The sequence below is a fragment of the Lissotriton helveticus genome, chromosome 2_1, assembly GCF_964261635.1.
Source record: "Lissotriton helveticus chromosome 2_1, aLisHel1.1, whole genome shotgun sequence".
In the NCBI taxonomy this organism is placed as follows: domain Eukaryota; kingdom Metazoa; phylum Chordata; class Amphibia; order Caudata; family Salamandridae; genus Lissotriton; species Lissotriton helveticus.
This window is the reverse complement of record NC_136059.1, coordinates 225,385,452-225,410,235: the sequence shown is the minus strand read 5'-3', so window position 1 is coordinate 225,410,235 and position 24,784 is coordinate 225,385,452. Positions and strand designations below refer to the sequence as shown.

The 24,784-nt window shown below is 44.4% G+C and overlaps 1 protein-coding gene across 2 annotated transcripts in view; it reads right to left on the bottom strand.

The window, feature by feature from the left end:
* PIK3C3 (phosphatidylinositol 3-kinase catalytic subunit type 3) overlaps positions 1-24,784 on the bottom strand; it is an 875,540-nt gene that overhangs the window by 478,653 nt on the left and 372,103 nt on the right. For both annotated transcript variants that reach the window (XM_078674734.1, XM_078674732.1), the window contains 2 exons: positions 18,450-18,604; positions 12,266-12,338 (listed from right to left, as the gene is read on the bottom strand). In XM_078674734.1, coding sequence (XP_078530860.1) covers positions 12,266-12,338; positions 18,450-18,604 — 228 coding nt within the window. The remainder of the gene's footprint in view (positions 1-12,265; positions 12,339-18,449; positions 18,605-24,784) is intronic.

The window sequence follows — 24,784 nt, the reverse complement described above, 5'->3', positions numbered from 1 at the left end:
TCATTTTAAGGATAATTGTCCGGCTCTTGCGCGACGTTTAAACGGTGGTCAAGGTGTAAGGGGGAGAGGTGTTCAACATGCCCCTAGAGGTAGAGGCCGTGGAAATTTCACTCAGAATACAACTTCTTTTCCGCCTCAGAAGTCCATGAATAGCTTTGACCAACAGAATAATTCATCGTCTAAATTAGCTCAGTACTATGCTGACGACTATTACGCTGAACACGAAAATGAGGGTAACGATTGCTAGGACAGCCATGGACAAAGAGAGGGAGTTGTCTCAGTTCCGGTAGATCAGAATGGACCTTATGTCGAGGTAATAGCCTCAGGAGTGTCAGAGCCATTTCTGCTGGATACTGGTGCCACAAAAAGTTCTATCATGCACTCGAAACTTCCTGGCGCACCTTTGTCTGGCGAAATGAATGTCTCAGTAGGTTTCTCTGGCGCCCCTGTTAGAAACCCGATCTCTAGTCCTATATCCCTTTCTGTTGGCCCATGCAAATTAGAAACACCCCTCATTTTGACAACAGGTTGTGGTGAAAATTTGCTAGGTTTGGATTTACTAAAAAGGTTATATGCGACTTTGTACTGTTCTCCCTCGGGAGTACAACTTACTTTAGGCAAGAAGGTCATTTCTTCGATGTATTTATCAAAGGAAAATATTCCAACTGAATTATTGTCACTTCCTGATATACTCTGGGCTAATGGTTCTAATGATGTAGGTCGTTTGGAGATAACACCATATGTCATAACGTTGAAAGCCGACGTTAGGTTGCCACGTATTCCCCAATACAAAATATCTAGCGAATGCGAAAAAGCGTTGTTGAAAATTGTTCATGATTTAATTGATAAAGACGTCATCGAAGAAACGACAGGAAATGTCTGTAACAGTCCGGTTTTGCCCGTCTTAAAACGTACTGATCCTTCATAACCCCCTGTATATAGGTTCGTGATCGACCTCAGAGAAGTAAACAAGATAGTTATCCCACAGTTTCCAGTCGTCCCCGACATTACTGCTTTATTGACAATGGTTCCAGCTTCAGCAAATTGGTTCTCGGTGATTGACCTGAAGAACGCTTTCTTCAGTATCCCGATTGCCGAGGAGAGTAGAGATATTTTCGGATTTAATTTAGGAGGACGAAGCTTCCGCTTCAAGTGCGCTCCTCAAGGCTACTGCGAAAGCCCATCCATATTCAGTCAGGCCCTGAAAACACAACTAGACACGATTGTTCTACAAAGTGGTTCAACTCTGATTCAGTACGTAGACGATCTACTGATCGCTGCGGACACTGAAGAAATTTGCAAGAAAGCTACGTTATCATTATTGCATCACTTATGTGACATGAAGCACAAAGTCTCCCTTTCCAAACTACAATTTTGCCGACAAGAAGTAACCTACTTAGGTCACGTCTTGTCGAAGGAGGGAAGGAGACTGACACCAGAAAGAATACAGGCAATTGCAGAACTAAGTGCCCCAAGGACACAGAGAGAAGTTCGAGCTTTTTTGGGCATTACATCGTACTGTAGACAATGGATACCGAATTTCTCACTGCTAGCTAAACCCTTGCTGGCACTACTCCGTAAAGATACGCCCAATCCTATGCCCTGGTCTGAAGATTGTCAGACGAGTTTTCACAAGTTGCGTGATGCATTGTGTTCAGCCCCTGTGTTGGGAAACCCCAACTACAGTAAGCCTTTCACATTATATGTCCATGAGAAGGAAGGCTGTGCATTATCAGTCTTAACACAACATTTTGGGAACAGACAGCGCCCATGCGCGTATTTTTCGGCAACTCTGGATCCTGTGGCTAAGGCACTACCAAGTTGTCTGAGGGCTACCGCCGCAGCAGCTGTCTGCATTCGACAATCCGCTGGATTAGTCATGAATAATACTCTGATCGTTATGGTCCCGCACGCAGTAGACATTTTACTAAACAGGACGAAGACACAACACCTTACTAGCGCTCGACTATCCAGTTACGAACTGACGTTGCTAGCAAGTCACATCCACATAAAGAGGTGTGATACACTGAATCCCGCAACGCTATTACCCATTCCGACAGGAACAGACAAGAGTGATAAACATGACTGCTGCTTTAGGACAGAAGAAGAGACAAAAGGGAGAGTAGACTTACAGGACACTCCCCTTCCTGAATGCAATGATACTTTATGGGTTGACGGTTCATGTTTCAAGTTACCGAATGGTGATACGACTGCCGCATATGCTGTAACAACATTACACACCATTATAGAGACCGCACGTATTTCCCACAACTCTGCACAAGCTGCGGAAATTATTGCACTTACCAGAGCATGCGTGTTAGCAAAAGGAAAGCGAGTGAATGTGTACACGGACAGCCAATACGCCTTTGGCGTGGCTCACAGTTTTCGGAGATTATGGCGTGAACGTGGTTTCCTTACCTCACATGGTGCAAAGATACAACATGGTCAGCTAGTTAATGAGCTCCTTGAGTCACTGACCATGCCACTACAAGTTGCCATTATGAAATGCAGTGCACACAAGAAAATTCAAGACGATATTGGCCGCGGGAATGCATTTGCAGACGAGGTTGCGAAAGAGACCGCAAGGGACACGATGAGTCGAATGTATGTTGCAGGTCCCGCTAGATGTACTGCTGATGTGGGAATGTGTGAGGACACCATTGAAAGCATAAAATGCATACAAGCTGAGGCAACTGAGAATGAGTTGAATGAATGGAGAGAAAGTAAGGGTAGATTGGATGCGAATGGTTGTTGGGTCGAATTATCGGAACACCAGCGATGGCTACTACCTAATGCATACGTACTTGCAGGAGTAACAATGGCTCACGGCATGGCACACATCAGTTCGAAAGGAATATGTAAGCTATTGGCCCCAGTATGGCAGAATAGCAATATCCCAAAATATGCAGAAAATGTGGTCAGAAACTGTATGATATGCCTAAAACACAATCCCGGTAAAGGAACTCCAACTCCAGCTGGTCACTTTGCGCCTCCTACGTATCCGTTCGAGGTTTTGCAGCTCGATTTCATTCACATGGAAAGGTGCAACAATCTAAAGTATGTGCTCGTTGTTGTTTGCGCTTTTTCAAGGTGGGTGGAAGCGTACCCCCTTAAAGACAATACTGCTATGACAACTGCCAAAGCCCTTGTCAAAGAGTTCTTCCCGAGATTCGGTATGCCTAGAATTGTCTGGAGTGATAATGGAAGTGAATTCATAGGACGAGTGATGAAGAGAGTGTGTGAGTGTCTAGGCATACACCAGAAATTCCAAGCTGCAAATCACCCCCAATCAGCTGGATTAGTAGAGTGCTACAATGGCACTTTGAAACTCAAGCTAGCCAAGATCCAAGCCAGTACAGGTCTTAAATGGCCTGACGCCTTACCCCTAGCACTCTTGTCAACTAGGATGACCGTCCATTCCAGATTAGGTCTTAGCCCCCACAAGATCGTGTTTGGCCGCCCAGCCAACGTCTGGGGCGTGCCAAGACCAAAGAAACTCCGTGAAATAGAACACCCCGTACTGCTTGATTATTTGTGCGAATTGACAGCTAAATTGCGTGTTTTACACCAACAGGTTTCACAGTTCCTCTCCGCCAGCCTCTGACGATCCAGGTCATACCATCGAACCCAGCTCGTGGGTCCTGGTGCGGAACTTCCAGCGCACCAACAACGGACAGCCGAGGTGGACCGGACCATACCTGGTACTTCTTTCCACGAGATCAGCGGTTCGGGTGGACGGCAAAAAGAACTGGGTGCATGGGACCCATTGCAAACGGGTCCCTCTGCCCTTTCCATACGACCGGTGGGTCGATAAAGGACTTGCCGACTCTAAGACTGAATCCGTACCTCGTTTCATCCCTTTCAGCGATGCACGTTTAAAAGAGACTGGTACCGAAAAGGAGAGTGATCGTATTTTGCAAGGACGTGTGCCACCATCTATGCAATTGGACACTACCGAACCTAAGACATTGTTTAAAGACCACACCGTACCTGAGAAGCAACGATACAACCTAAGATCCAGCCCCAGGGACTAATAAAACCTTGATCTAATGTGATTTCCCTTTTCCCCCAAGAACTATTTTTTATCTTCCAGCTCTCTCGTCCCAGGGAACTAGCTCATTTTTGATTTTCGAACCGCCATCCGGTTCCGCTGCTAGGGTCGCGGTTGAAGTGTAGGGAGTGCAACCAAGGAAGTTTTAGGTCCACGGTTCTGGTTGGTCCGAGGGAGTCACCCCGGACCGAACGGAGCGCGCTCCCTGGCAGAATCAACCTACCACCGCGGGCAGCATGTAGAGGATGGAGTTTCCAAGGGTAGAGAGACCTGTCAAGCTTACGAACTTTGAAAAACAATTGTGTACTATACTGTCCAAGAAAAGATTTTTAATAATATGTGTTCTAATGCTGTGTAGCACTGTGATGCTTTTGATTGGTTATGCTCTATTCGTATTTCAAGTTTCCCTACTCTCAAATGACACTCTGCCGACGCCTTCTCCCACTCTCTCCCCACATTCTTTTCACCCTCTACCTGAACACGAGTCTGCCAGAAGGCTCGAATTTGTAAATAACTCTTTCATCCAACTCCTACACCAACACCAGTCTATAATGAACACATCAAACTGTTGGATATGCGGACTCATGCCGCACACGACGGATAAGGGTATCCCATACTTCATCCGGCCATTTAGTTATTATGGTTCTCTGTGGGCTTTCCAGACCATGTTCCTATTCGCCCCAGAACCATACCAGACACGTTCCACTGAAAGCCATTCCAGTAACAAGGCACTAATAGCAGGGATAAGAAATATGAGTAGAGAGTTCGACACATATCTGACTATCCCCAAAGATGAATTGACTCCATACACTCGTTGGAACGTAACCAAACATGGCGTTTACCTGATCAAGAGCCAGGCAGCAAAGAAATCCCGCCCAGTTTGGATAGTGCCCCACCGAGGTCACCTATGTTTACAAGGTATTGGTAGAGATCCCACTGCACAGTTAGGAAAGAGCATTTGCACAGAAACATATGTGCTCGCCTCCCGAACTTCCCCTATACTCTTAGCAGCCAAAGGCACGTATTTCGTCTGCCACGACCAAGCCTTTACATGGTTACCCCCTGACTTCTCAGGCACGTGCTTCATCTCATTTCTGCTGCCTCCTACCTACACGGCCCGAGCAGATTACCATCGGACAAGGACAGCTAGAGGTGTCGTGAGTAAAGATGACACCGCGGGTCAGGAATTCGCTGACTTCGCAAAAGGTTTTCTGCCATTTTGGGGGCCTATGGTGAACAGCAGGAATATTCGCCAGTTAGCTAGGATAGTTGAATCCGCCGTGACTACAACGGCCGGAGCACTTGGCAATTTGACAACAGAGCTTCAGTCGGATCGACTTATGACCCTTCAGAACCGAATTGCCCTTGATATCATACTCGCCGATCGTGGTGGTGTGTGTAGGGTCATCCAATCCAGTTGTTGCATATTCATCCCTGATAATGCACCGACAGTATACCAGGCCATCTCTAAACTACATGAAATATCTGGTTCCCTTCACGTTGAGAAAGGGGATTGGTCCTTGCTAGGGTGGTTCTGGGGACTGATCGCTGCCTGGGGATGGAAAACGCTAATCTTCATTGGGATGATCTTAACACTTCTGTTTATGTTCTGCCTATGTGTCCAGTGCGCTCCTGCACTCTGTGGCCTCTGTGCTACTTCATGTGTACGGAAGCCTGCGTCAAGGGACGAACTAAGCAACAGGATGATGTTACAGCAGCATCTCCACGAATTCCTTCATACAGATTTGGACTCGGATTAACATGAGTTATTGCCTTACATAACGGCAAAAGGAGGGTCTGTGGTTCTGAAAATCTGGACCCTATTGTTATCCCAATATCGAGGTCCAATACCCGTGTCACAAAATATCAACGTACCATGACGAATTTAGTGTCCGTGAACCGATAATGATTAGGACATCATTCCTATGTATTTGCGTGACAATCGAGGGTAGCCAACACCCCTAAATCGTAGTTTCCGTCCCAATCCCTTAGACTCCATTTTGTGAACGGCATCCATCTTACGTCTTGCCCTCATGTTAAGTCAATTAAAGGTCGAGCTTGATCCAAAAGGACACGTCCACCTTCCCTGACTTCCCCCTGACCTGTCCAAACTGACTCCATTGCCTTAAGCCAAACCTGTTTGGGCGGCTCCCCGCCCAGTGGCCGAATACGATACTATCGACACATAACATTCCACAAACCATTCACCCCATACAGAACATGCTTTCTACAAACATGCACCTGCCCATACTTCTTCTTTATGGCCAGTTTTATGACTGGGTGGTACCTGCCTTTATTGGTGTTTCATCGATATCTGATGGGAGTCCCGGATCTTGCTGGGTAATCTGTCACAAACTGGACATCTAAAATGTGGGTTTGCTTACGTGACGCCGCACTTTGTATTATTACAGAAATATGTTTACAGCCATATCATAAACTCAAGAATTCTTGCTTGAAGCCATTATTTCTGTATAAAAGGAGAAGACTGGTTCTGTAAAAACGAACACGTACAGTCTCCTGAGAATACATGACCCGTGTTTGTCATGCTTCTAGGACACGTGTTACTTGGTAGCTACCAATAAAACTTGATCTCTGACTGCGACTAGAAGACTCATTGTTTCTGTGGTCCGGAACAAGGGAGAACTCAGAGGTCATCGGGTGTTATCCCCTGGCACCACCGGGTTCCTAAAAACCCGGCACCTCAGGTCTTTTCTGGGAGATCGGGTCCTTCTGGGAGATCTAGTTGGTGCTCTCACCGGAGATTTGCGCCTGGGAGGGCTATGCTTGTCCATCTCCTCCACTAGATCCTGAAGAGGAGACCTGTGCTGCGAGCTGGCGTAGTCCTGCATACGTTTTGCAGCCCCAGAATCTCTCCAATGATCCAAAGACCTATACCATCTAGGTGAAAGTCTGACTTTATCCGCCCAAGGGTCCGTCCGACGCTCAGGTGACTTGCGTACTGGACTTCTGGACTTCGAAGAAGTACTTGAGGAGCCAGAGGACCTTGAGGTGGAATGACGGGAAGCTGACTCCGTTACCATCACCACATCTCGACGCCGAGCGATCTTCCCTCGTGGTCGAGTGCTTTCGGGGAGTCGGCGGATCAAACAATCTGGTTTGCGAGGATGTATGGTCTCTCGACGTCGAGCGGCGATGAGCAGCCGCCGACGGAGTTCCACGTCTCGACGTCGAACGGTGAGTACCGGCCGTCGACGGAGCCCTCTCCCTCGACGTCGAACGACGATGCCTAGTCGTCGACGGAAGTCTCGACGTCGAACGACGATGTCCTGTCGTCGACGAAGCACCCTGCCTCGACGTCGAGTGACGATGTCTAATCGTCGACGGAGGTCTTTCTCTCGACGTCGAACGGTGATGATCAGCCGTCGACGGAGATTTCTGCCTCGACGTCGAATGTCTGTGTGACGACGGTGGAGGGGTATTGGACACCCTCGACGCCGAGAGCTGACGAGACACCGACGGAGACTGCATCCTCAACGCCGATCGACTCTTCCCTGTCGACGGCGGAGGGATCTTGGTCCTCGACGCCGAACGTCGCTTCTTCGACGACGGCGGAGGAGTCACACTTCTCGACGCCGGTCGACGTCTGGATGACGACGGCGGAGGGGTGACCTCCCTCGACGCCGGTCGTCGCCTGGTTGACGACGGCGGAGGGGTCCTGGATCTCGACGCCGACCGTCGCCCAGTTGACGGCGGCGGAGTTCCCTTCCTCGACGACGGACGTCGCCCTGTTGACGCCGACGGAAGGGATTTCGACGATGGAACTGGATCCTTCGACGTCGTCGACGTACCTGGTCTTCTCTTCGACGGCGAGCCCGCCGCCGACGGTAGTTTAGACGATGAATGATCCACCGGTGGTTCTTTTCTCAGCGCCGAGCCCGACGCTGAGGGTGAGGGGTATGAAGACTTCTTTCTGGAAGATGAATGAGTCTTCTTGGAGCCCTTCCTCACCGGAGATCTTCCTCTTGATGACCTATGAGCTAGGCCATAAATGCGAATCCTCTCCCTGTCTTTTAAAGTTCTTCCTGACAGGTGTTCACAATGAGGACAGGTGCCTGGATCATGTTCCTCAGGCAGACACAGGATACAGACGTCGTGGTTGTCTGACTTGGCCTTCTTGTTGCCACAAGAAGGGCATTTGTCAAAAAGTGAAGGCATTTTCAGGAGAAAATGCTCCCCAAATTGACTGAAAAAGACAGTATCTTACTTGACTAGATGTTAAATGTCGAGTAAGAACAAAAAATTGTCAAAAGTGAAGAGTTTTTCTGTCAAAAAACAGGAAAATTAGTGGAGCTGTGTAACCAGGGTCCTTCTCTGAAGGAGCCGGAAAGAACAACTGACCTAACTGTCACCCCTGAGGCATGATGGGATACTGGGGGTCATGAGTGCCTTAAAGGCACGGTGTCAGTTTATTGCTATGTAGCTACAGGTTAGCTTTTCAGTCTTTTTAGACTGTGTGTTTGCAATGCAGCCTGGGAGCTTTCTATGCTTCCAGTGAGTTATAAGAATTTCTACTGCTTTCTGAGCATTAAAACAGTTTCTAAAACAAACTTTGTGTTGTTTCTCATGTTTCTAATGCTTATTATTATTACATGTATGGTGGAAATTCTACACAGCATATTTCAGCTCTGTTTTTATTGGCTGCTATTGCATGTTATATATATATATGTGGGGCACATATAATATAGTGTTTCCGGGGTCCCGCACATGGGCGGGAATATTCTAATGCTTATGACTATTGATGAGGATCCCCTGGAAGAGAATGATGGGAGCATTTTCAGAACTACAGGCAACAAGTAATGTTGCTATCTGCATTTAAAAATACACTGAAAAGGGCAATTTTCTTGAATTTTTTTCAGTGATTTAATGCTCAGATCCCTTCTACTCCCTAGTTAGGTGTGTGCCAAGTAACTACCACTATAAATACCTTGTAAGATTTGATGATAAGTATCTACTCTAAAGAAACATTGCGTCTTAAGTGGCCATCTTAAGGAAGCATATTGTAAAAAAACAAGGCATATCTAATTGCATTATTTTTTATTGCTCCTGCAGTATGTTCTATGCTAAGGTTTTGCATCATGTAGAAGCATGGAGAAACCGGAATTCATAACACAACAAGTGTGTTTGTTTGCTAAGAGAAGCAGGAAGCACACTTTCCCCACTTTTGAAACGTGAAAGATGTGACCAAGATTGAGGCAATATCAGAATGTTCTACTTTCTATTACAAAAGTACCAAAAATATTCTAAAACAAAAGTTTGCCCTAATAAAAAAGACATTCATTATACAGGATTTCTTAGTTAAAACATTGATCAAAATGACTTAGCTCTGGTTCCTCAATCCGTTGTTGCCCAAGGAGAAAAAATGTTTTGAAATACGGACTGGAGCAAATGTTTTAGACAATTAACCTGTAAGTAAGTAAGTAATATTTTATTGCATATGGTTAATTAAAACCTTTACAAAATTGAGTACAGAATAGTATACGAACTAGCCTTGGTTAAAATGTGTTTGCACTCTTTAATAAAAAAAACAAGTTCTTTTTTAAAAAACAGTGTTACGTCGTCTGCGGCCTGTGCCTCTCCTAACATGTCAGTCCTTCGGAATAAGTCTGCACCATTTTTTCAGTTTTCTGGATTAGGAGGCTCGCCTTCTGTAAACATTTGGAGGCCCTACAGGCCGTTTGCAACTGGCAACTATTCAGTGCCAACATGACGGCAGGCCTGCATGTTCTGATTTGATAAGAACGGAATATTTGTTATAGGTAGTAACGTCTCAGACTAGCCAATGATGGAAAAATGCACAGAATGTGAATCAGTGTTTCTTCAGAACGGCCACATAGTCTGCATAGCGATGTTGTGCATGTTTGCTTCCATGCTGGGGTCTGATCCTTTGTGATGTAGGTGCCCAGGCGTATGCGTAGGAGCATTTGTTGTGAGGATGGTGTTATATAATTGACTAGGTAGGGTTGTGGGGCACTTCTCTCATACGTGGATAGCACCGTCCAGCCATGTTTTTTCTTTGCGAGGGCAGCTTTGTCGACAATCCTGGATTTTTGTTTTGCTATACTGTTGGCTATTTTTTTGAAGGCCATGAAGGGGAGGTTTGTATCCCATGCCTCTCGCATGTTAAGTTGTGTCAGTGCGTCTTCCAAAGATGTTTTCCATACGTTTTTTTCGTTTGTTCGGTTATTAATTTCGCACCAGCAATGGCCCATCAGTGTGTCCTCACTTGCTGCCCTTAAATTTCCAGCACATTTTTAGTATTCCGGCTTGCCTAAGTTGGTGCTTGTTTGAAAGCCCGAATTCCAGGCGTATTTGCGCTTGTGATACGAACCTTGGTATTTGAAAGATGTATTTAAACAGATTTGACTGTTGTAAGTTCAAGAAGTTTGCATATTTGCCTCTGTATAACTCCGAACCGTACGTAAGGGAAGGTAGAAACTTAGCCTCAATCACTTTCAAGAGGTACAGGTTGGATGGGCATTTCAATTTTGTTTTCAGTAACTTTAGAGCAAACCGTAGTTTCTTTGACTGGTTGGTGAGTTTTAAGTGACCAGCTTGAATCGACCACTACCCTCAGATACTTGTACGAGTTACTTGACTCTATGGTATTGCCCGCGATGTGCCATTTAAAGGGTTGTTGCCCTTGCCGAGGCGATTTGCAAGCCATTCGCAGAGAAATAATCGTGCAGTCTTGTGATGGAGCGTTGGAGACCCTTGGGGGTCTGGCTGCAGAGAACAATGTCGTCGGCATACTGTAAGCTCCTTATTTTGTATTGAGCTAACTTTGGCGGGTCACTTTGTGTCTCCGCGATGCACTTGTCAAAGTCGGCAGTAAAGATGTTGAAAAGGGTTGGGGCTAATACACATCCCTGCTTCAGGCCGATTAGGGTGGGGATTTTTTTTGTTGTTCTATCTCCATTGCCTAATTTGATCTTGACCCAGGTGGATGTGTATAATTCTATTATTGCTCGTAACAGGTTCGGAGGAGTGCCCCAATTGACCATCTTTGGCCATAGGATCTCCCTTGGGACAGTGTCGAACGCCGCCTTCAGGTCTACGAAACAGGTGTACAATTTCGTAGACCTTTCCTTTGCTCTTTCGACAGGGAGATTTAGTGCTAGAAGATTACACGTGGTGTTGGTTCTGGGCCTAAACCCCGTCTGGGTAATAGGAAGGATATGTTTGGAACTAACCCACTCTTCCAGATCTCTGAGGAGATTAGATGCGTAAATTTTTGCCTCGACGTCGATTAGGGCAATCAGCCTATAGTTGGCTGGGGCTGTTCTTGCACCTGCTTTAAATATTGGGTGCAAAATGCTCTTTTAACCTCTATTAAAGCAATGGATTTGCACTGTTTTCTTTTATTACGATCAGGATTTGTAATACGGATTCCTATCTAACAGCTCGCCAAGCAGATTGCGTATAATATATGGTTTCACTAAACAAGTGTTGGCAAAACATACAGGTCTGACTATTTTGTAGATGAACAACTGAAAAACACAAAGAGAGATTCGAAAAAATACGAGAATTACAAATATTATGCCAGTGCACGCATTATGCCAGGGCTGGGTATCATTATGCAAGGAATGGCCACATATTACCACCTTCCTGTAGGTTTAGATTTCCCCAACCGGTCAGCAATCTTTATTGCATGTTCAGATGTGCCCCCTCCCTCAGTAATCTTCATTGCACACAAGAACACCACACATCATAGAAATGTCACACATAGGCATACTGAAACCTGCCGCAAGTGGTTGGGGCTGTGAAGTGTTGGTATGTCATGTGACCATCGTGTGCACACCGGCTTGTGGGGTGAGCCTGAGGCCTTGGCCATGTGTGTTCGCCTTCTTGAACCTGTCATTTGTGGTGGAAACGCTTGTCTTCGAAGAGGTGGGGCTGCAAAGCGGTCTTAGGTGTCTAGATGGGAGTACAAGGTATGATATTAGAGGGTGTTCGAGTGTAAGAATTGGTGGGAGTTGGGCCACAGGGTGAGAGTGCATGGAAGCTTTACCATCATGCACTGCAATGGGAGGACTTCCCTGAAGGACTAACAGAATGAATAGCCTGAAGATGTGGAAGGGATATTAATCTAGGTTGACGAAAAATGTGAATGACAATTTATTTCAAGAATAGTTCAAAGGGACTAACCCAAGCAAATGGAGAAACATACATAATGAGAAGAAACCTTGTACTCACTTCGAGAGTTTCGCCATCTACAGGTTCCTTCCCTTTAGACGGTGGAGGCGGAGATGTTACTGTGGGTAGCGGACTGAGGGAAAATATGGTTATGTTACTCTATTTGGATGTGACAGAACAGCAATTTAAATAATAAGAAACAACGGATTACTCACACAAATATATGTTAGTAAGAAATTAACTTATGAATTCGTTTTTAAAATTTCACACAATTATGGCCTCCCAATCATAAAACGTACTCCGGCCTTCTTTTATGATTTACTAGCCAGAGCTTGTGTTCAATCAGAAATCTTTCAACTCTTGTCACAGCTGATAAATACACTGACAAAACGGATGGTTGGTGAGTAAGCAAGGGTCACATCAATACACCAAACGGAAAGCATGAGAGGGTGTGTATTGCCTTAAGAGGGCATTACAACTGACATCAAAGCTACCACTAATCATTTAGCTAGGACATCATTCTTTCAGTTTTGGGATCGCACTGGCATCTTAAAAATGTAAGTGTATTCTGGGAGACAAATCATAGAGCCGGATGTAGTGGAGAAGTGTGGCTCACTGGTTAGAGGAGGCAGACCTGGAAGCAGAGGTCAGCCTGGGACCAGGGTTCAATTCCTGGCTCAGCGGGGTCTTGAGTCCTAAAATGTCCATGGACTTGACAATTCTCGCTCCGGTGCCTACTTGATTCACGGGTTCACACTCTGCGACTCTGGGCAATAGCTTGCTTAATCTCCACAACGGCCCCTCGCGGTGGGATGCCTGGCTTTCACCTTGCGGATACCCTGCCGGGGTTATCTCACAGGGGAATACCAGGACGGGTTCCCTAAGCAAGCGCTTAGAAACCGCTCGGTGATTTTTGCGCTATATAAATTCCTGTACATTTACATTTACATTTACATGTACTAAGTTTATATTCACAAAAAGGGGTCGCAAATTGTGAAATGGGGACATTTTGTGAATGCAATCTGATTTTGCAAACCGATATGTGTAAAAATGGTTTAGTTAACAAAATACTAACTCATAGGAGATTGCAGAACTACCTGCCTAATTAATCTTCATTAGGCAGGTGATAACCAGTGGCCCACCTGTGATTGGCTACTTCCACTGGTATGGTGGGTGGTATGCAAGGGGCGGCGGACCACCACCCCTATAACTGCTTTCCAAAACAGATTTTGTTTAAAACAGCTGTAGTTGATAGATAGATAGATAGATAGATAGATAGATAGATAGATATAATAAATTCGGTTTTGTAAATGTTCAATAAGAGCAGGCAATGGTTTTGTGGGCCACTGCCTGCCCCCTCGCCCCCGAAGATGCCACCCAGATTCCCAAAAGGGAAAGAGTCCAAACAAGGCCCCTTCCGTTTGCAATCAGTTCCAACCTCATTTTGAGATCGATAACATACGAAAGGTTTGCAACCAGAAATCGATACACCGAATATAAAATTTTGCAAGAGATGCCCTAAACATTCCTCTTGCAAGTTGCAATTTGGCATCCATTTTTAAATCCATTTAGCGATTCAGATAAACGTTTCTGAATCACTAACTGGGTTTTGTACACGAGGAAAAAGGTTTTAGCATTTGCTAGTCCTAAGAGTTACCCAATTGTATGTTTTGAAAATGCTAAAACCCTTTGTACAGCTGGACTTTGATTCGATTCCACTGAACCATTTGGGATGATACACTTCAAAACAATTTGTAAAAGCACATATGGAGTCCATTCAACATGATGTTATCTCCACTCGACTTACTAAAGTGAAGACTACACAAAAATGGCAGTTTGAAGATGCTTATTTGAAGGTCAAATCGTTGTTCACACCACGCTTTTGAGAAGAACATGAGTCATCAACAGCTACAATAAAGCACATCAACACTGTTTGGCTCAAGTGACCGTTGCACACAGGAATAACTAAAGTGGGACTGAGTCTTCGGTTCTTTTTGCAAGTCAAGAAAAGGTCAGAGTAAGTCAAAATTCATAATGCAAATGTTCAAAATACAGTATATTATAAGGAGATATGTCTGCTAAGCGAGCACACATTTTAAATAGCACAAGGTGTAAGGCAAGAAATAAGGACAATAGGAATACACAACAAAAGTTTGAGATTAGAGAGCTAGAGACTGTGAAATACAGGACAATGGCAGCAGGGACTGAGATACAGGGGCTCAGTGCTCCTGGTGAGTCAATAAACGACAGATGGACTGTATCCAGGATAATTTAAGCAGCGGTATATGGAGAATAAGTTGCCTCACAACTACTTGTTTGTATGGTCCCTGTGCGCTCAGTTTGCTCACCATATTTTTGTTTACTCAACCTATGCTTTTTTCTCTCCCTTTCCTTAGTGTTTCCTTCTGCTTGCCTGCATAGTCTATGAAGAAGACCTATCTGTCAGGTTTGGGTCTTCCACACCTAAACGTAATCAGAAGTAGCTCTAACCGACATCTTATGGCACTCTCGAGCATGGAGAAGGGCTCTGTGTACTTCTTCGGTTTGTTACCCACACAACCTATTGGCATTTCAGGTGATCCATATGGATTTTGGGTTACTCAGCATTATTATATATGCACAATTATTTTCATACTCAAATTGTGAGTGCTCATCGTTATATAAAGACTTGCTGTCCCTTTAGTGGGCCTAATTACCTCTGTTCTACCTGTGCAATCCAGAACTCCGGAAGACGAAACTCCAACCACCAGTGTGAAGATAACTCCCCAAAGCTACTTTTTAAAGTAGTAAAAGATCTGTCCACCACTTCTTCCCAGGGCATGCTAAATTCTTCCCCAGACTTCTGTGACAGATTGGAACTTTACTTTCGGATAACATTTTGAATATTTACTCGAACTTTAATTTATCAATTGAAAGTGAGTCCCTTCCCAAAAATGTCACCTTGTGCCCTCAGTCTAATGAGCTCAGTGAATTTTCCCTCATCTCTTTGCATCAAACCAGATTTGCTGTTGAGCGTTATATCTGGATCTCCGTATGATACTTGTTTGCCTCCAACACTTCAACTGACCCCAGAACCAATTGCCGATTTTCTGCAGAATATGTTTACCTTTACGCTACAATTCGGAGTCTTTCCCACCCCTTGGTAGGAAGCAATCGTTACTCTGCTATTTAATAAACCTAATGCAGTTCCTGCAGATCTGAAAAACTTCCGCCTTATCTCCCTGCTACCAGCGCCGGCTAAGATTCTTAAAAAGTTTGTTAACCAGGAATTGGTTACATTTATTGGGTATCATGACATCCCTGGCCCCTCACAATACGGTTTCAGGAGTAGCCACAGTACATAGTCTGCTCTTATTGTGGCTGCAGACAGCATCCAACACCAGGTTGATGAGGGTAGGGCGGCCATTCTGGTGATGCTTGATTTGTCTGCAGCACTCAACACCGTCTCACCGGTGTGTATGATCTAATGTCTGCAGCCTGACCGTGGGTCCACACTAAAGATCATCCACTCTTCTCTTACCAGCATAGTGCAACTTGTGAGCAGGTGGGTTTCAAGTCGGAAGCCTTTAGCCTTCCTTGGGGGTGCCCCAAGGCCCGTCCTTCAGTCAGACTCTTTTTAACGTGTATGTTACTGCACTGGCTGCATTGGTGTGCTCTTTTGGGTTCCAGGTGCGGTCGTTCGCAGATGACACCCAGATCGCACCAATTTCCAATGACCTGACTTCTGTAGCGGAGAAGTTCAGTCATTTTATGTCTAGTATTACTAGGTGGATAAAAGACAAGCCCCAAAATTAAATGCTGATAGAACAGAGGTATTGGTGTTTGGCACTCAGAAGTCTATTTGGTCCAACGTCTGGTGGCCGGAAGATTATAAACCTCTTCCCACTCTCGTCAAATAAGTCAAAAACCTAGGTGTTTTATTTGACAATAACTTGAGCTTTAATACTCAGTCAGTCTCACTACTAGCACCTGTTTCCTCATCATAAGGAACCAGAGAAAGATATTCCCTTTTATCCCAGTGGAACTGCGCCAATCAGTCATCGTCACACCAGTCACCTTGCGATTGGATTATTGCATGCTTCTCCAACGAGTAGCTCGTGAGCTACTGGTAGCTCCCCAACTACTTGAAAGTAGCTCTCCTGTGTGAAGCCCAGCCTGCTAAATTAGAAGGTTTTGCTTGTTTGAATTAATATGTGTGTACCAAAATTGAAAGGTGTGCTTGAGACAAAAAATGTGTCTGTTTTCAGAACTCATAACCTGATGTCAGGAAATACATTTTTGAGTTTCTAAAATATGTTTAAAGCTGATATTTGAGTGATAAATCATGTATTGTGAAGAAGTATTACTAATATTATTAACTTGGTACACAGGCTTTGCAGTTATGGCTGTTATGTATTATCCAGGTAGAGTCATTTCACATTTTTAAAGGATTTTTCTTCACATTACTCTGGAACCCATGCATGATGCACTGAGGTGATCACTGCTGGTAATAAACAAGCTTATGTAGGCCGCTGATGCAATCTTATGTGATGTGGTCACAATTACAACACAAATAATAATAGTAGATCATGATGGCTCTCATTGAGCATAAGTAGCTCTTATTACAGAAAAGGTTGAGACCCCTGGATTATTGCAACTCAGTTTATCTCAATATTAATGCTTATTGTCTTAACACACTTCAAGTCTCCCTGAACATGGTTGCCAGACTTACCCTTAACATCCCGAGGTGCGTCTCGGTCAGTAACGGATTTGTTCCATTCACTGGCTTACGATCAGAAAGAGGATTATTTTTAAGGCTCTTTGTATGGCCTTTCTAGCCCTGCATCAGAAAGGGTCCAGCCAACATAATTCTCTCTTCCACTGGTTAACCCTTAGTACGCTACTCAAATCCTCACTCCACAATAAGGTGTTGGTTCCCAGATTTCGGAAGGCCAGATGGGGAAGTCGTTCCATCTTGATGGTGGCTGCCAAACAGTGGAATACTTTGCCTGCCCATATTTCAGAAGCTGACTCACTTGCCGTATTTAAAAACTCTTTAAAACATGTCTTTTCTCGTCCCATATCCTTTAGCCATTTCCGGGGCGATTTTTGGTTGCCTACCTATAGTGCTTTGACACCTCAGGGTATAGTATGCTCTATAAGTTCTTTTCATTTCACTCCTATGCTCTACTTCCCTTTTCACTGACAAGAAAAAGTGACTGGAGGTACTGCTCACTCCAGATCTGCGCTGGCTGGAGCGGAATAAGAAAGAACTGACATCAGCGTGCGAGGGCGGCGTCTAAGTACATACTGTGACGTCAACCAGGCGAACACAACGTCAACGACAAATGCCACCTTTGAAGCGCAGGGGTACTGCTGACAAAAAACTTTCCGGATCCAGTCTGACGCCTAGGGGTAATTCTAAGGTAAGAAATCTATAATTAATTGTCTCTTTCAGATGTATATTGATAAAACCGCCTCCCAGGGACCCTAGTGGTAAAATCAAAGGTCCTGGACATTAACATTACACATCGTTCATGAACTCCACGTGAATATTAAAACTAGAAAGAACACTCCTTGAAAACAAGGAACACAAAACTATCACAATGCTTAAAAAGCTTTGCTAATGCCTGTACGGCTGACCGTTGCAACAAATACAAAATGTGGCAACCACCAGCACAAAGTAAGCACTGCTTACAGCTTTGGGGTACACAAACATTGAAATCTCTATGAAACAATATCTAATGAGTAGTAATCCAGCTAGCAGGACTGGGAATTAATAACAATTTTATGGCCTGTTGATTTCTGATGGCTCAGTAACAAAAAATCAGGACGTTAGTCGTGAGGGGGGCTTCCATAAAACATGGTACTTCAGTTGCACATGGATAGAGGAGGAAATGGTCCCACTCTAACAATAACTTAACAAAGGATGGGAACAGTTGTATATCATAGGAACCAAAGGGCGTGAAGTACTGGTCAACAGCCCCTAGGCAACTCTACATTCACTATTTGCAAGATAACATTCTTAGTAAAAATTAAATTTAAGTCTGAATGAGATTTCTGCTAAGTGTGTTGACCTGCCAATTCTAGAGCTCAACTTATGATCACACACCTGGCCACACACAGCAAAGCAGAAGTCAGGTGAACCTCATTTAGATGGAATTTGCCAACCTCCCAGTCACTAGCTTGCATCAAAGCATCATCTACAGGATATGGCAGAAATCCCCATTAAGTACTTCTACAGAATGACAAGCCACTAACTTACCTATCGAATTCTTTAGGGTTTGGGACAGATGACGTCATGCTTTCCGACACAGAGGTCTGCGTGTCTTTCTTAGTTGGCTCCAATCCTGACTTGATGTCATTAAAGTTTTCATACTTCAGAGCCTGAACTAGTTGCAGTAAATACATCAATAAATCCTGTGATTGAAATAACGACAAAATTAATGGAGAGGTGAGACAATGCCAGAAAGAGGTTACAAATCGCAAAACTACAAAAGGTTGAACAGTCTAATACAGAAATATTCTAAAGGTTTCTTATAACAGTTAATGATTTCATTTTCCACATTCAATGCATACAACATACACCATAATCTTTTAATTAATGTAATAATTGATTACTGTTGTTTGTACCTTTGTCAAAATGGTGTTTTGAGCAGGGGGTGGCCCAAGTTTTGGCATGTGTAGTGTGCGCTGGTAACCATCACTTGCACATTTCATTGCGTGATGAATTTGAGTCGTAAACATAACTCGATTTTTACTGCGTTTATTTCAATGCATTTCAATGTTGTTTTATGATTTAGTTAATTTTCAAATCCTGCTGCGTACAATATTTGGCCTCAGTGGGGTCTGTGACAAGGTCCTGCTTCCAAACCTCCATGACGGCCCAACCCGCACTGCGCATGGTTTTTGGCTGTGCCCTGCAGGGCTAGGCCTTGTGCCGAATCTGCTGTGGCTGCACAGCCCCCACCGTGCATGGCCTGCCAATGTATCCGTTCTGTGCTCAAACACATTCGGTTGTGTGCTGAGGGGGATGAGTGAAGGGCTTGTCTGGCTTTAGAAGCAAAATAAAAAGTCTTTTCAAGGGCTGAACCATAACTACACGGTGGCATAATACATGTACACATACATACCACTGGCAGCAATAGTGTCAGTTAGGTCACAGCTTCCATAAGAAAGGCATTCTTTGTTTCCTTAGTAACCTTGGCACCATTCGATGAATCTGAACTAACTTAGGTTCTTTATATCAAGTGGTGTGCTGATCTGTGGTGTCCTCCGCATTAAGATTAAACAGTTGTACACCAAGTAAGGTTTAGGTCCGTTTAATACACCTCATCCACCAACTGCTCCAGGTAGAATCCACTTACATCGTGACCCTCCCCCTAGAATGCATGGAGGGATTAAACTTAGAACTAGGAATGATGTCACACATCTTCCCCCTTTACAACAAAAGAAACTAAATAGAACATAAAAAGGTAAATGAATCATCAGAAAGAAAATGGCAAAACACAAGGAAAAAAGAAATAAACAAACGTAGCCTTACATGTACGAAGGTTGTTTACGCATCCTCGGACTACTCTCTCTAACATTAAGAGATAAGGAAAGAGACCTTGTCAGAGAAGAATCGACATCACTAGTTGAGGAATTAAAGCCTTTGTGACTTTTCTCCTTGACAAGTAGGACTTGGATTACATTTAACCATTACAACTCTGCTCTTATTCCAAATCCTACCATCATCAGTCTTCACAGCATTCTTTAACATTTTTGCCACTTTTCTAACCCTGGCAAACTTTGACTAAGGTTGACAACCAACAGGTGCTTTAATTTTCACATAGTCACCCACATTTACATCATTGGTTTGAGCACACTTCTTTTCATCAAAGTACAGTTTCCTTGCCCACTGTATATCAAGCTCTCTGCGCCTCCAATTTCCTAGCTCATTGTTTTTCAAACCTTTACTCATGACCATCCAACCTGGACACAACTTAGAGTTGGAGGCCCTCTTTTTTTTTTTTTTTTTTTTCTTCGAAAACCTTTATTGATTTGATCAAAGCAGTACAAGCGCAGGCCTACAACCACAGGGGCCGGCCACAAACTCAGGAAATATAAGCAGAAGCATTGCACATGTTTACGGCTCAAGGAGTAATCACGGTGTAATCATAATACATGGTTGTAGGCACCACGAAGCACAAGGATGGAAGAGGTTTCATTTTTTATAGTTTTGAAGAAGTAGCTGTGGCTATATCATCGAAGGCAGCACACTACACGATAAACAAGAAGAGACGGGAGGGGCGTATCCCTCCATGCAATCGGGAATCGGTGATGAGCAATACGGCCTAAAACACACTACGCCCACCGAAGGCAGGCCAGGAGTAAAGGTCAAACAATGGCAAGCAATTTAGCGAAAGCATCATCCGAAAAACCCACCCTTCCGAGACAATAAAGTAAAGGCAAGTGCAGATGCCCGACAGAGAAAAGGATGAAAGAAGGAGATACAGCCAACCCTACTAAGAAAGGAAGAGAGAAAGGGACCATAGAACAAAACAAACTAAAATAACAAAACCCCCCCAACACCCGCCACCCTACATCACCGTAATGGCTATGGCCTACCCCACTAACAGCGTGCCTGTCGCCCCAGAATTACCCTAAAGAAAGGAAAATAAAAGATAAAGAAAGAGAGGAGAACAATAAAACACACTCCCGGTCACCTTAACCCCCCGCCATTAGCGACCTCCCCAGGACATATTATCCACTATTAAGAGCAAGTATTGACCCCATACAAGGGGAGGACATCATCAAAAAACGGCCCGACTCCCATTAGAATAAAAGGTACATTTTCGGCATAAATCACAAAGCACGGCTAACTCCAAAAAAGTAAAAAATCAACCCTGACCAGTACGGTTCTTTACAAACGCCCAAGTGGCCCGAGCCACGGTGACATCAAGGTAGTCGAAGCGTCCAGAACAATTTGGGGCCGCAGAATCGGGTTGAAGATAGGAAACAAAATGGCGACATCCGAAAATACGACAACAAAGGATGATGAAAGGGAAGGGCGATTCTCTCCGAAAGTCACTGAAAAACTGTCCATGTCGCTCACAGCCTTTAGAGACGATGTTTCGCCAAACAGGAGTCCGGTATGCGCATGGGAGTCCGGGGCGATTGAAGGATAATAGACAGGATATACGAGCTGCCGGCGGAGGTCGGCGGAGCCGGGAGCTTATGCGGCCATCTTGCTTCGTAGCGTAGCTCCTCCCGCGGAGGCCCTCTTTTTGAATAACTCAAAGGGAGTTCTTCCTGTAGTCGAGTGAGGTGACATACGATAGGCAGTAATCCTTGTCTTGCAGGACAATTTTCCAGTTTAAATTACTCGCCCTGGCTAGTTGGATGCTTTCTTTAAGAGTGTTATTCACCCTTTCTACAGCCCCATTGGTTTTTGGATCGTACACAGTACTTCTCTTATGAGCTACCCCACAATCCTTCAAAAAGGTCTGCATTTCCGAAGAACAAAACTGTGGGCCATTGTCTAAAAGGATACTATTTGAATAACTATCCCTCTTGAAGATTTCTTCTAAGAACTTTATTACACTAGCCGAAGAAATATCTCTAACCGTGCTCACTACAATCAATCTTGAATAAAGATCCAAGACAACAATCAAATAAGGGGTATCACTCACACCATGGAAAAGTCCAACAATATCAATACCAATTTCATCTCAGGGATGTTTTGGTAACTCTCTGCAGACCATGGACATCTGCTTGGTTTCCAAAATGTTGTCACTTGCACAACACTTAACGCAATCCTGGACCATCCTCTCAACTTCTTTATCCATCCCCGACCACCAAAATTGCATCCTTAAATACTCCTTCATTTTTACTATGCCTAGATGGCCAACATGTGCAAGATTGAGAAGTTTACTCGGCACACCCAACAGTGGAATAAGCTTAGTACCACGAAGAAGCACACCATCCATGACAGAAAACTCCTCACAAACTGTGGACCAAGGTTTCTCAAGATGTCTGTTCTGTTGTATATGAATTTAGGACTCTAGTGTAATTTTCCCGATTCATGCCCATATATAGGTATAAATCACCCTAACCTTATATAGGCATAGAAATCGTAACCATATTTAGACTTAGCCTATGCAGTCCAAATACGGCATGGCTACTTCTACTAGTTCCGAAAATCCACAACGATTTCTTGGAAAAACCCGCCTTCAGCAGTCAGGGACTTCCCCTTGCTTGAACATTGATTTATCCAAGAACTCATGGAGTTTTCAAAGAATTGAGTCTTTGATGACGTTATTATGTCCAACCTTACGTCAAACTAGGCACCTTCAAGGTATAAATATGCCCACACTTGCCCAGGCAGACACACGCTGGTTTGGAGCAGTTCGACTATCTACCTACACGACACAGCTCGCCGCAGCAAGTGCCGAAGGAAGCCGACCCTCCAGCAGATGCACCGAGAGAGACGCTGTCTTTTCTCTTGCCGAGAAATCCAGCTCCAGTGTTTCCAAACTACGTTTGGAAATCGAGTCCTGAGAGAGAGATACGAGACCTCCTTCATTCTAAAACAAAGGTACGGAGCGGATTAGACCCTTAGAGAATTCTTGGATAGGTTCTTGGCAAAAGAATACTGAAATTAAGCTACACCTCACTTACTTCTTCCCTTGTACTAGACCTAGGGTTAGGTACACTGGGGTAGGCGTAGTTTAGAAGCACCAGTTGAGTACTTTTTGGTCTTTATTTATTAATTTATGTATTATATATATTTTATGGCTTAGAAACCATATCATACTTTTACAGTATTATTTTATAATACTCTTCGTACTGTACGCATTGTACTTTGCAACCAGTATTACGATTGTAGCAGTTCATTTCCTCTGCATGAGAAAGAAGACTGTTCAATAAATATCTTTTTTATTGAAAACGCCTGTCTCTCTATTTCTCTGCACCTCTGGTGAAACGAAGCATGCATGATTGACTGAGTGAAATAACTATCTATTGTTTCCGCGACTCTAGAGATACATTTCTTATTCTTGGGAAACAAAGTTGTCATGTTTATGCGGTTGTCAGAAACTAATCCCTTCGTGTTCATTCAAGAAAGTTTCTAGTGACCTCTGAGCTAGCTGGCACTCACAATTAAGTCTAATAAATTCGATAGAGACCTAGTAGACCTCAGTCCTACGTCAAATCTATAGTATATATTATTCCAATGCGCAGAGCCTATTGGGAATATAGGAACTACACTACAGTTCTTTCCTAACAACTATAATAATTAGTATAGAGGGAAAAAGAAGCTATGATCCATTCAGCTTCCAGAGGTTACAGTAATAATCAGGGGGAGAATGGATCACTTGTCCTGTGAAATCAGGGTCTTTATCAGATTGGAACCAATTAAAAACCCTCATAAAACGTACACTGGCCGGTGGCGGTATATCTTGATTCTCCACCTGGGTGCAACGTTACAGCATTATCATAGGGTTCTTAGATAGTTTGTATGCTTTCCTCCATCTGGAGGTAGACCAACTGATTTTCCGGTAGTGTCCAGAAATATGCGAACAGTAAAAAAAGTGCAGGTGCTCAAGTGCTGTGAATTAAAATTCTCTACATCACAATATGGCGTCAAAATGTTATTCTTGAGAAAAGTGATGTGAGAAAATAAAAACAAAAAGGTGCGTTTGTAGACCCAGTTACCAGTCTACCACACTATTGGGTCGACATGTTTCATCCTTCTTGTAAATTCTAAAGGCTTTCTTCAGGACCAAAGTATTTAGGATGCTTGTTGTAGCCCCTAATTGTAGTGGTTAACTTACCACTTTCATAGTGATTTCAGATCTGCAGTATCTTTATAATGTATCATTATTCCATTCTTCAGGATGTCGCTGAGCTGTAAAAGGCTTTGCTAAGCCAGTGACTTGTTCTGGCTCTGCGCGGCGTATCGGTATAAAGATATTACAGTTCAGCCTTGCTTCCTCAACTTTGACTGCTGCTGCTGATAATCGGGAAAGCTGATCTTTGCCATTCTCTGCTTAAAGTACTTGGAGTACCGGGGAGAGACCGAAGTCTGTCCGGTTTGTGCGGGTGGGACTGCTAGTCCCAGCAGGAGTAGCGCTTCGGCCACCAGCGCACCTGCGACTATTCCCGCCCACTCTCCTCCCCCTGCTGCCTCAAGACGGCTCGCGGCCCCCGCTCCGCGGGAGCCTCTCGCAGCCTTGCTTCCTCAACTTTGACTGCTGCTGCTGATAATCGGGAAAGCTGATCTTTGCCATTCTCTGCTTAAAGTACTTGGAGTACCGGGGAGAGACCGAAGTCTGTCTGGTTTGTGCGGGCGGGACTGCGAGTCCCAGCAGGAGTAGCGCTTCGGCCACCAGCGCACCTGTGACTCTTCCCGCCCACTCTCCTCCTCTCTATTTAATCTCAACCATTAACGCGGCCGCGGGACGCGCGCGGGTCGGAGCCCGGGCAAAGGGCGGGCCCTCTGAGGCCCTCAGAGGTCAAGGAGGTTGGGTTGGTTCCACCCTCCTAACAACTCGTCTCTCACAGCAAGTAAGACTTTTTGACTTTGTTCTCAAGATCTACACTTGATATTGTTAACTT